Here is a 13,272-nt window from a genome sequence, read left to right as displayed (position 1 = left end):
ACCATGTAATGCAATACCAGCTATTTTTACATGACTTACTTATAATAAGGACTTAAAAAGAATTGTTAATTATAGAAGCAGGTTATTGCACTTGCCCCTGCCCCCCAATTTCAGATAAATACAAAAGTGGTGCTCTATTACAGAAATGTCCACTAGGAGCAACTGTGGTATCACTGTTAGGCAAGCTGAGAAAAATCTGTGCATAGGGAGTGCTTGTTAAAATGTGCTGTTTGTGAGCAGAAGAGCTTGAATTTTGGACTCTGCTTTGTCTCTTTAATTTCAGCAAGAAAGATTAGGCTAGAAGTTAGGATAAACATTTTAGTGTCAAGAACAGTTAAACTCTAGAACATACTGTCCAAAGAAATGAAAGCCTTTATCACCACTAAGGTTTTTGCGGCAGGTTAGCAAAGTCTTTTAGGAATAATATTGTGTTTTGAAAAATGGGATATCTTCTGAGGTCCATTCAACCCCAGTCTTGCCACTATTACATAATAGCTTGTACATAGCTGAGCACTGAATGCCCTTGCTCTTAAAACAGATTTATTTCACTTATTTTTTTTCCTAAAGTATTAACAAAATTTGGGGTCCTAATCATGAAGGAGACCACCAAAAATATCCAGGAAAATTATATTTTAAAATTCTACTTAGTATCTACTATTTTCATTTCAAAGAGGAATTAATATTTAACAATACACCTTCTCTCATATTAATGTCTCAACCTATTTTTTTTCTCTCTGATTCTAAATGAGCACTGATCATGAAAATTGACTCTATTTAAAAGATGTTTTAAATTACTCACTAGGTGAAGGAGCCCTTCTTCAGTCTTATATCAGAATCCATGCATTTCAGCATCTTCAAATTTACTCCATTTTGGGGGTAAGGATGGGATGGTGGAGAAATACTCCTATTTGCTTCTTGGTGCTGAAGGTTACCTTTATTAACTTGTATTTGTAGAAAATGCGTCAGTAGCTATACAATCAGGTTGCCTTCACAACCATTTTTTTTTCCCAAAGACATAGCTTAAATAATTTCTCCAAAAATGCTAATAAATAACACCATGTTGTTGTGTCAAATTTTTGATAGAATTCCTAACACTACTATTCTCAAGCCCAAACCCTCTAAACCCACCACACCTCCAAGGAGTCACCAGAAAAATCCTCCGGATAGTCCCAAACAGTGATGTGTTAGTGAAGAAGCATTTAAAAACAAAGCCAATAAAAGTGATTAAGAACATTAGGCAAGAAAAATATCTTTCCAGATAATTATTGAAGCACCATATCAAAGGGTGTTATTTGGGTTTAAAGTTGAAATTCATTTTCTTTAAGGTTTTTTTTTTTCTTAATATTTAGTAATTTTTTTACAGATCTCAGGGAAAAAGCAAACATTTTAAATGAAAGCTTAAAAATATCAAGCTACTTAAAATTTCTTGCCAAAGGATTTAACAGCTAATATCCAGCCAGCCCCAGTTCATACAAGAGTTGCCCAAACAGCTTGACCAGCCACTAGTTATTCACAAAAACACTCCCTGGATTATTTACTTCTCTTTTAATGACACTTTATAGTAATAATTTAGCAACAGGGTGGTTTGTAATTATATAAAGCAGTGTTTGTGATGTGGATGCAGTAATATATAAGATTATCTAGTCCTATTTCCCCCTATGCTTTTATCTCTGGCCGAAGTCACTTTTTTTTTTTTTTTTTTTTAATTTAAATTCTTTCTGCTTCTTTTCAGGAAAACCAGCTGGGTTATACTGGCAAATACCTCAGGAAGGCAGAACTAATTGCTCCAATTATTACTGGAGAGCCAGGTGGGCAAATTAGAGTACCGGGCCAATCAAGGATAGATGAAAAAAATGTTTCCCAGAGTTTTGGGAGGAAGCTTATCATTCTTAGGTTTATGATACTGCTGTTGTTTATCTTGAAAGATTTTTTCTTATTAATTAGGTATTTAGGTATTAGTAGTATGGTTATTCCTAGTTTGGGGAAGCATATATAAAATGTTACAGATAGCTTAAAATAGAAAGAGAAGGAGAAAGAATACTGTCAGTGTATTCAAGCCTCATTCATGGCTTGAGGATCCCTTATGACAGAAAGAATATCCCACTTTTCAATTTTTGAAATACAAATTATAATTCCCCAAAATAAAGGTGGTGCAGTATGAGGGAATCAGCATGTGACAGGCTAGCTGCAAATGCAGCTGCATTATTTATTTTATATTCACTTATCCTCCTCCCCCCCCGCCCCCTTTTTTTTTCCCACTTTGTATTGAAGCAGTTATTCATGCGAGAAATCACCTTTGCTGGTATGTTCTGCTTTAAATTTTGGTGGCACTGATTAATCTTATGCTGTCAAGAGTACTAGGGAGTAGCCCTTTGCTAGAAAATAATGGCAGAAAGCAAGGTTGTGATTTTATGTTAAAGACAGTTTAAAAAATGAGAGGTTGAACTGTAGCCTTTTTATTTATAAAGATAGTAGAGGAACTTGTAAATGAGTTATTCTTTCATTTAGATCTATTCCTGGTCAAGGATCACATTTTAATTATTTTATTTAGAGTCAGAAATATTTTATTTTAGAAGCAATGACCTTCCCTACGTGTAAGTCAGAATGGTACAATAAACCTATAAACACGGGGCTTATTATTGCTAAAAAATGTAGTTTAGAAAAGAGATAACCAAGCTTGTATTTGTCTTTAAGAAAGATATTGAGAGTGTTCAGCAATTTCTTTTTCTATATGCTACTAGACATGAACTCAGAAACAAACAAAAATATATATATAATTCAGACAATGCTCAGGTCAATGTTGGTAACACTTTATATTGACTGATTTTCTCTTTCAATTCATGGCTCAATATCCATTACAATCAAGTCAACAGTCAAGTACTCAGGGATTACAAGATTTTATTGATTCAAGAAATATACTTGAAAGTCCAGCCTATTTTTTCAGGTTCTCTTATATTTTAGTATGTGGTAGCGCTAAAGGTTCAACACTGATGAGTTATTGGGAGGACAGCAAAAGCAAAGACAGCATATCCCATTTGTGCAAGAACACAATAGATGGTTCTGTTTGTAGTTTTGAGATAGTAGTTTAAAATGACCTTGAAAAGAACTTGATAGAGCCTTGGTACAGAAACATGGAACTACTGCAAAACAAGTTAAATTTTCTGCTGTTGTGAAAGAAACTGGTTCTGTCTTGCTCATTTACTGCTGATAATTATACTTCTAGTGTTTTGCGAGTCAGGGATTATGTGGTAGAGGATATGAATTTTCTTTAAAAAAAAAAAGTTAATTTAAATTTAAGGAAAATAAATGCAATGTATGATTTGTAAGTTAATTGGAGACTACTGCCATTCATCTATTTATTCACTTCCTGACATAAACCTAGAAATGAGAAGTTGTACAATATATAATTTTATTTTTTTGTATATTTAAGAAAAGTTAAAAAGAAAGATGGTGTTACGTTTCACAGAAGTTACCTTCTAATAGATACAAAGATAGAAATTATACTTGATTATGAAAGAAAGTTTTAGATGATCACAAAGTTACATAATTTCTATGTTTAACCCAATCCCTCTCCTACTTTTTTCCCAAGCTCAGTTCTTATTCAAAGTCACCATTAGTTATACAAAGACAGTAAAAAACTCCTTGATTTTAATCCAGCAAGATGTCCAGTCCTAATTATAACCTGCTTCATAAATATTAAGTATCATATTTTAATCTGATTTCACAGTCCTCTTTTTCTGTGAAATAATACAGATAGCTTCAAGTTTCTCATCTGCAATAAAATACATATTTTCAGCCTAGGCAACTAAAACATCAAAGTAGAGATTTGTGAATAGGAAAGAATTTGCAGATCTCAGTAACTGTATTGTGATTAGCCTTTGCTTCATCTGCCTTCTTTTCCCCTCTCACTTGTATCTATCTGGTTGAAGGTCTGGAATAAAGACCATTCGTCTCTGAATGTCTTCGGAAGGCCTAATATTATGGTTCTGTTAGTTCAACCATTGGAGTTAAAAATAAACAACAACAAAAATAGAATGCTAAATTTTTAAATTGTGGTGATGTGGCAAATAGATTTAGGCAACATCTAAAGCCCTTGCCCTTTCTCAGTAATAACCCAGTGAGTACTTTTGCTCAATTACAGTTACTTTAGCCTGACTAAACCACAAGTAAAAGGAGAATGAACCTATACATTTTTCTGAGTTTTAATTACTTTGCAGAAAGCAGCAATGCTTGACTGTGCCTGTACTGTCTGTTTGTTTCATGCCTTGTTTTACTCAACAGCTAATCCACATATTACTCCTGGGTATCCCTTCAAGAGAAAGGAAGATACAGCTTGCCAAGATCATTTTCTCCATCTGCTATATCTATTCCAGGCAGGCATGGTGAATGGGAATTTCACCAGGACTACTCCAGAAGATAGAAAGAAAAATTTATGGGTCAAATGATTGCCAGTCACTTACTTCCAGGTGTCATGCACCTTCCCTCCCAAATGTTATTAGAGTGACATCCTGCACCTCTTTTAAGGTTTGGATGCTATTTCATCTCTCCTTTTTTTTTTTTTTTTTCCCATCTCTAACTCAGGCAAATGCATAACATGCAAAAATCAAAATTCTGGAAAAGTTTATGAATATATTATGAATAATGGGTGCATATCACTACTCTATTATTTTGCAAAATTTCAGTAAGCTCATTGTCAGACTTCGAAACAATATAAATCTATTCCTCCTGCTCAGGTCTGGAAATATGTCTACAAAAGTTTTATAAGAACATTCTAGACATTTCTGATCAGTTTCACTCACTTATACATTGAGAGAGCTTCCTGCTTATGGGACTTCATTTTAGTACATTGTTGATGCTCAAACGACTAGCGGAAAGCTCAGAAAGTGAGCTGCTGGGCCATGGTGGAACTGCGTAGAGAAGTGTTTGGTATTCAGGACATGGACTGGATGGAAACCCAAAGAAACATAGTAATAAATAAATCACTATATTGGAGGAAGTGGGTGGGGAGTCACTCAGTTCCCATATAATATTTACAATTTGCTGACCGAAAGTCTGTAAACGAGGCCAAGCACAGAATATAACAGAGGCTTTGCGAGTATTCATTCACTCCAAAGAATACTGAACAAGTGAAGCCAGGTCATGCTTAATGATGTGTCCTAAAATATTTTTCATCTTTCCTAAAAGATTATTTGCTTCAGATGGACCTCAGTGTCTGTAATGCTAATGATATATTACATGTATATAGCATCTTCAAACTAAGACCCAAAATTTACTTACAACAAACTATTTCAGTTAAAATGCTAGTTATATCTATATAGTTCTTTTCTACTGTAAATAATGGCAGCTGGGATTACCTTGTATATTTACCATTTTGAAATACAAGAAAATAATTTTCCCCATATATTTCTTAATTGGATAAATAGTTGCTAGGTGGAAAATACCATCTGTGATTTATTGGCTTAGCAGTTACATAGGGAAGATAAACCAATCATGATCTACGACTGAATCAACATATTAATCATGTGCTTTTAATTGTTAGTTTTAATCCTTACATGTAACACGATCATTAATTTGTCTGTATTGTCTGTAATATTCCAGAAACATGTCATAACTGATCTTTAAACAAAAGATATTGCACTTTTTGAAATGAATAGAGAAATTGGTTTGCATTAACTCAACGAAGATCACAATATGTATCATAAGATTTACTGAAGTTTAAGAAAATCAATTTTTTTTTTCTGCTCAGGGCAGAACTGCAAGTCTAAGATAGCATGCAACAGCGCATATCATAAAAATAAATGTAACACAGTGCCCAAGAACAAAACTCTGAATTATTTTATATTATTAACTAGTATGAAAATACAGAAAATGACAAAGTGATATGTTCAGAGAAACAAAGGTTGTCATAGCAATACTCAGTTATTTATATCAACCATTTGGTTGTTTCAGCAAAGTAAATAATACCGTTTTCCAATATTTACTTATAACTTAACTGGTACATCTTAATAGCACAAAAACATTCCCAACAGAACATTAGCACATTTCTCAAGTGGGTAAACAATTACAAAAGGAGCATTTTTTTCCCTGATGATTCCACTGATGTACATTTTTGTGTCGTACCCAGTGAGATGAATCTGAACCCTGTTGCCACAGTCCTGATTCAACAGCCTAAAAAACAGTTTTCATCACCATTTGAGACTCCTACCTTGCTTTGCCTGCTGCTACCTGTCATAAAGAACTTGTCTAAGTCCCCTGCCATATTTGCCAGGCCTGTGTGAATGGCCTGGGCGACTAAAGTATTTCAAGTAGCAGTAGACCTGTATGTTGAAGCAATTAAATATATTCTACACAGTTTTAAAAGTATCCACAGGCTACTTTTCACAGAATTCATCCATTAAGAGTATTTGAAAATGTAAAAATAGTACTATAGTTAAAAGTTTTAAAGTATAACACAATCTTTATTTGCAAATGAGAATACAAGTGTAAACTATGAGAGCCACTACTTAATAAAAAATGGGAATGACTATTTACTTCCAGTTAATTGCAGGGCTCCTCTGGTCCGTAACATAGAAAAGCATACTACAGAAAAGATATAATATGATCTTTAAGACTTTAAGATTTTCATTCACTTTTTTTTTTTTCATTTATGAAAATAATACTACAGTAGTTCTATAATATTTAAATAATTTTGGTTAATCTTGAGTTCCTCTGAATTCTGAACTACATCCCTGCAAGATAATTATATTTACATGCCGAAACTGAAATGTTCTTGAAAGGTTTTCTGGCCTTAAGTTTATTTTATCATTTGAAATTGATCAGTACCAATATAGTCAGCTAGAAGTCAGACACTAAAAACTTGGTTGGCCAGTCCAGCTTCTCTCAAATGGGAGAAAAAATGCTTAGTGAGGACCACTCATCTTTTTCAGACTTGTAATTGCAGCTCTTAGAGTTTTCAGGTTAGGAGAATTGAGTTGTATCATAAGTGAAAATCAGAGAATTTCGTCTCTTGAGCTACCTGCAGATTTTGAAGATGAGCAGAAATATGCCCTTGGCTGGTAAAGCACTTTTAGTGACCAAATGCTGCATACACGTCTCTTTGAAAGTTTGAAAAGGGTGTTTTGTTTTGTTTTGTTTTGTTTTGTTTTTAATGTGTATGCATGTGTGTGTGAGATACAAACATTACATTAAAACATTTTGTATTTCTATGTACTGAAGTTTATGATCCAAAACATTAACTAGGGGGCAATTCATGAAGAACAAAATGATGAAAAGCTATTTGTTTACAGTTATAATTCTGTATAAAACATACCATCACAAAGTAAAAATGGAAAATTCCTGATTTCCCATTTTCATCCCACCACTTCTCTTTTTTAAAAGTAAATTTTTAAAATATTTAGAAATACCCTTGAACAAATTGAAGTCCGATAAACATCTGAATTTGGATTTTTGCGTGATGAGTAACATGTATTTAAAGATTTAGTAAAACGCATATACACAGTTCAGGACTCTTGCTTTGAAAAAGAGTGTTTACTGTTCTGCCTTCAAATTCTAGTTTAATTTCTTCAAATCTGTGCAACATTAGATGATTTTTACCTCAAATATAGCAAAAGCAATTGTTACCCCATGTATACAGATTGCAGAAACCTGATAAATATTGATTTTTTAAGGCTGAACTTAACATGAAGTTAACTTCAATTGTATATATGAATTTCAATTTATGAATTAATTAAAAACCCAAAGCAGTGCTGAAATGCATTAAAATGATAAAAATATTTTGTCAATAATAACATGAAGTTCATGATAATTAAGTTTTATATTTGAGGTCAACAGAAACATATACTTGAAAGAATATACCGTCTACACAAAGGGAAATGGAATTTTCCTAACATATCCTTTAATACAAAACACTGTCTCTGAAGCGTCATGCAGTTGTCCATTATTATACATGAATTGCTCATGAAACTGTAACAGCCATCCTGTCAGGCTCTTTCCAGCTCCAATATTACAATGGCTCCTTCTTCAGCAGCACCATGTTCATACCAAAAAAAAATAACTCAGGATTTCCCAGTCAGATAAGAGTTTCATCACAGTCTAAGTGCAGTAGTCAAGCTTGATGTTCAGCTAACATTTTTATTTAATGTTTTATATAGTCACCAAAATAAATAATTGCTTCATAAAGTAAATATTCTGAAATGTTATAAAAATAGAGCCTGACAGACACTGGATGTTTTTACTGATTGAATGGGTACTGAGTCAGCTCCATACTTCATATTTTTTATTCCAATACTATGAAAAGCAATGAACATTGAAAGACAGATATTATTCATTGCAATCTAACTATTTAATTACTTTAAATAAACAGGTAAGACAAGGTTTTCATTTGAACTGAAGACTCATTACATTGGTGCTATTTGTAAAGGGCCCTCAGAGTAAATGAAAGTCAGGACCATACAGAAAGAACATAAGCTAATCTTTCATAACATAACAAGTAAGAGAAATCATCATATCAGTTCTATAAATAGAACGGGATACCACTGTAGTGTTGTTTGTATTTCTTTTTACCTTCTGCATCGGTTAATCCCACTCCCGACTGCTTTACTGGTTCTTGTCCATTCTGGCTCATCTTCCCTCTGTTAAAAAAACGTGGTCATAGTTGTCAATGAGACCATGAAGAGATGAGATCTAAGGAAATGATGCATCTAAACCAATGACGCTTGGCTCAGCATGAGAAGACAAACAGGTATTAAATAAATAAATAAATAAATAATCAAACTGTAAATATATACATGTATACATAATTTCAAGAAAATAAAGTGGACAAACTTTTTTCTATTGCTATTATTGATATTTGGAAAGATCACTTCAGATTTTTTTTTATTATTATTATTATTTTTTTGCTAAGCCTCTGTGATCCTAAAGAATGTGGCCATCAGGGGTTGTTTGCAAACTGCCTCACAGCAGCTCAGGTTTGTGCAAGCAGTCAGTAAAACTCCTCTCCTCACCTCTCCTCACTTCATCCTGTTATGGTGAATGGTAAAATATATAAGGAGTCACTGAGTTGCTATTTGGTCTACAATATCATTACTTCAGGTAGTGTATGTTTGTGGTCATTATCTTATTTTAATGATTACTTTTACATTACAGTTTAGGTTTAGCATAAGAGACAAGTTCTGAAACCTACATTAATCTTAAAATAAGGTGAGTGGAATAAAGCATGCTATTGCAGCCTCTATCTTTCTCCACTGGATTTAGAAAGAACCTGGATGAAAATCTGGATGTCTATTTTCTGGCAGTGAGTGTTAGGTAAGATGAAAGACTTTACATTTTTAAAATTCTTTCCACATGCTTGTATATGCATGTACATCCATGCATGGATGTGTGAATATACATGCATGACTATAACTACTCTCAAAAACTTTTGAGATGTTTATGTTCCTACTTGTCTTTCTCCTGTAAGACTCTGAAATGCTGTGATAGAGAATATAAGCAATTAACTTCATATACAAGTTATTCCTCTGGGGTTAAAGGGCCAGTAATTCTTTGCTACCAGTGAACCAGCTTTACATTTCACGGCAGCAACAGAATGTTCACAATGAACAGAAAATGAACATAATGTCTGTTTATAAAGTGATTTCAAACTCAGTTTTAATTAAAAGTTACTCTTCTTCTGTGAGGTAATATTTTACAAAGCATATTACAAGTGTGATACAAGAATTATTAGTCCCTAGGGCTAAATTCTCCACACATTGTTCAGCTGATTTTCACCTTTGCATTGTAAATTAATATCATTTTACAGACATTTTACTGGTATAGATGGTTACACAGGACAGTGGCATAGTTTTTATCATAGGTGGGAATATAAATAATTTTCAGGGATATAACACTTAGAAAAAGGATTTTTTTTTTTTACAAATTCCTTCCTAAATAGACTACAAAATTTATTTAGCTGTATTAAATGATTAATTTCCCTTGATAGTTAAAGCAATATTTAATATAGGCAAGTATTCTAATAAGTTACCTCTTCAAACAATTTCCATGGTGTCATTAATTCTTTTATTTTACTTCATGACTAAATGTTTTTATGATTAAAAACATTCAGACTAAAGTAGAGACTAAATTGCAGCCTCCAACTCTTTTTCTATTGATAGATCAGAAACTTAATCTAAATAGAGAGCTTACCAACAAAAGTGTTTTTATATACCAAGACACTTAAAATTGTTTAGCTTACTTAACGCTTTTCATTCAAATTGTGATCTGTGGTCTTATGGTTATGCTATATTAGTGTACAGGGTCAGAGTCCCTGAAGGCATTATCAAATCAGTGTGAACATAATGCTGACTAGAATTTCAGTCAAGCATATATTCAGATATACCATTATTTTTATCCAGACTTCAAAATAGAAACAGTTATCTGTTTTAAAACGTTCTCCCCAAAGATAATCCCAAAGGTCTCAGATGTTAAACAGTAATTTTGTCATTCATTTTCATTATATTGTCGTGTAAATAACAAAAAGTAAGCATTTGCTGTCTACATGCTGTTTAACTTTTAGTGGCTTTGTCCAATATCAGCATACAAACAATTTACCTTAAAAATATGATAATAAAAAAATATTGTCTAGTTCATGGAGCAGGAAATAAGAAGGCTGGATATATTTTATTTAATTTAAAAAAGTCAAGGGAACAAATACTGTAAGGGAAAAGCTGAAAGCTGTGGAGACTTTTTTTTTTTTCAGTAGAAGTGCAGCTGACTTCAGGCTTTATAAACAAGTGAATCTGTCAGCCAGCTACTAAGTAGCTGTAGATAGTCATATTGCTAAAAAATACAGAGTAAGCAATACTATTTGGATTTCAATTTTGTATAAGTGAACTAAAAACTGTTGAGTTCTGCTGCATCTTGTGTTTCTGTACACAAGGACTTTATGCATCTTTGCTTTTCTCATTAGAGATGGCTGCAAAATAATTTTCTTTTGAGATAGACAATTCCAATTAAAAATAATCTCTTTTTTCCACTGAGAATTATAAGTCATTTTAAGCTAAAATAACATGAGTGAAAAATTCAGTAAAGATTAAGCAATTGGTACCCCACAGCCTCAGCTCACATTGTCCTCCTAGATTCTGAAGATGAGAAAGAAAACCTAGATTGGAGGCTATTTTCCTCTTTAGCCTTTAGCAAGTTATAAAGAAATATCTCTGTTCTTTATTTTTGTGAATACTGAATACTTAGAAACATCACTGTTCTAGAGAATGAATGGAGTCTTGGAGTCTTTTTTTTTTTTTTTAATTCAAGCCTTTTTTAGAAAGTTTAAAACATGCTTTTTATTGCAGCTTTAACTAATATGTCTAGGCTGCAAAGGAAAAGCAACAACTTGTGTCCTGGAGAAAAACATGGAACAACTATTGCAGATGCTGAAAGAACTACACTACATTATTCAGTACAATGCATTACTACTGACTAATATTTTGAGAACAGTCAAGCTATAAAAATTCAGGCTACAAACATTAAGCTGATCAAGAGACATTATTTTTTTCCTGTAAAAGACTATAAATGAAATTGCAAAATGAACATTTATAATGCCATAGTTAAGGGGAAGAAAATCCTGGTAAAACTTAGTAGTTTACTATTTAATCATTTTATAGGATCACTATACCGATAATAGCTTGATACTACAGGCACCTCAGGGAAAAAAAAAATAAAGATCTTGAACTCAAATTTCCAACCAAGACCTTTTGAGAAATTCTGCTCAAACTCTTAAAAACTTGGGAAAAGTTCAGTTGGATCCAGTATCTGAATTTAGTTTGCACAACTAACACGTACTTCAAGAAGGAGGTCAGTCTGAAAATTTAAATTAAGCATTCTCTAGCCTAGGAAAACTGCACTTTTAAAACATAACGCAAGCTCATGTCTACACACTTGCATCAAAGGCAAACTCTCCTGTGTGACAACAATAAATTTACGAGGTTTAGGTAGAGATTTGGTTGGTTAATAACAATTCAATGTTCAACAAAGCAAAAGGAAGGTATGAGCTCTGAGAAATATTACCTAGTTAACTGCTATTCTAATGCATAACTCGTCTGCAGAGGAAACTGCATAAGAAGATGACTGACAAGTGAAAGTGGATTCTCAAGATAAATTCTCAAAGAAAAAGATAAATTTTCAAAGGACAGAGGATTCAGTATATTAAAGGAAAAGCCTTACATTCTTGGGATGGGAAACAGATTATTCTCTCCTGTGGCACTGCTGCTGCCTTCACTATCCATGCTGTATCCACTGCCAAAACTACTGGCTGATGAGCCAGTGGAGACAGAACTTTCTGCAGGTCGGTGGTTAGTAGACCTTGCTGTACAGGGTAAGAACAATTGGTTACCAAAAACCTTGTAAGATAACAGTGCCATCCACATTAAGAAAAAAATTGAATATAACAAAATGAGATGCTGCAAAGGCTTTCATTCTTTACTTTACATTCCAGCGTTATGAGATCATCTTTTGCAGATGATGTTTATTTTCACATAGAACAAGGTGTTCTAAACCAAACAGTATATCACTGTAATTTTTTTCTTCAGTCACATTAATAGTTCAAATCAATGTCCTGAAGGAAAAGAAGAATAGGTTAGTTGATTAACACTTCTTTTTTCTTTTGATTAAAGCTACAGAAAAACAACAATTCATCCGAAACATTTCATAGGTTAACCCTGTAAAAATGAGAGTCCCAGTGGGCCTTCCACATATTCTTCATGAAATATTAATTGCATTTGATGACTTGAGGTGAGAAAGCTGAAAGCAAATACAAGTACACCATCTATAGTCACAGAAGCTCTATAAAGAACTCCACCCCCCTTCAGACATAACACTGCAACTGCATTGTATTTCTCAACTGCTCCTACCTATCTGGATGTCTCTTACTGTATACCTGAAATTTTAATGCAGATATTTTAATGGGAGCTGTCCCAATCTTGCTAAAGATTAGTGTAGAAAATGTATATCTGTATATGCCATTTTTTTCAGATGCATTATTTTGTGCTTTCGATGTTGTTGTACTACATGAACAAGTTTTCTAGTATTCACCCTTTGGCAAGTTGAGAAATATACACACACATAAAAAAAGGACACAGTGACATTACACATAATAATTGATAAAGGAATAGCTATTCTCATATTGACTGGTGTAACTGAGAAATATTAATTGAATTTTTTGGAAATTTTACTTTTTCTCATCAACTACATCAACAATTGTTGTTTCATCGATTCCAACTGGCTCAGCATATATACTGAATA

The 13,272-nt window shown here is 33.0% G+C and overlaps 1 protein-coding gene across 1 annotated transcript in view; it reads right to left on the bottom strand.

Moving 5' to 3' along the window:
• The window catches only part of PCLO (piccolo presynaptic cytomatrix protein), a 368,631-nt gene that overhangs the window by 35,462 nt on the left and 319,897 nt on the right, over positions 1–13,272 (bottom strand). Inside the window, exons 23-24 of the mRNA XM_050708091.1 lie at positions 12,196–12,337; positions 8,563–8,630 (exon numbers count right to left, since the gene is read on the bottom strand). Of these exons, the coding sequence (XP_050564048.1) occupies positions 8,563–8,630; positions 12,196–12,337 (210 nt within the window). The remainder of the gene's footprint in view (positions 1–8,562; positions 8,631–12,195; positions 12,338–13,272) is intronic.

Source organism: Cygnus atratus, chromosome 1, assembly GCF_013377495.2.
Source record: "Cygnus atratus isolate AKBS03 ecotype Queensland, Australia chromosome 1, CAtr_DNAZoo_HiC_assembly, whole genome shotgun sequence".
Lineage (NCBI taxonomy): Eukaryota > Metazoa > Chordata > Aves > Anseriformes > Anatidae > Cygnus > Cygnus atratus.
The sequence above is the reverse complement of the archived record's forward strand: the minus strand, read 5'-3'. Positions and strand labels throughout refer to the sequence as shown.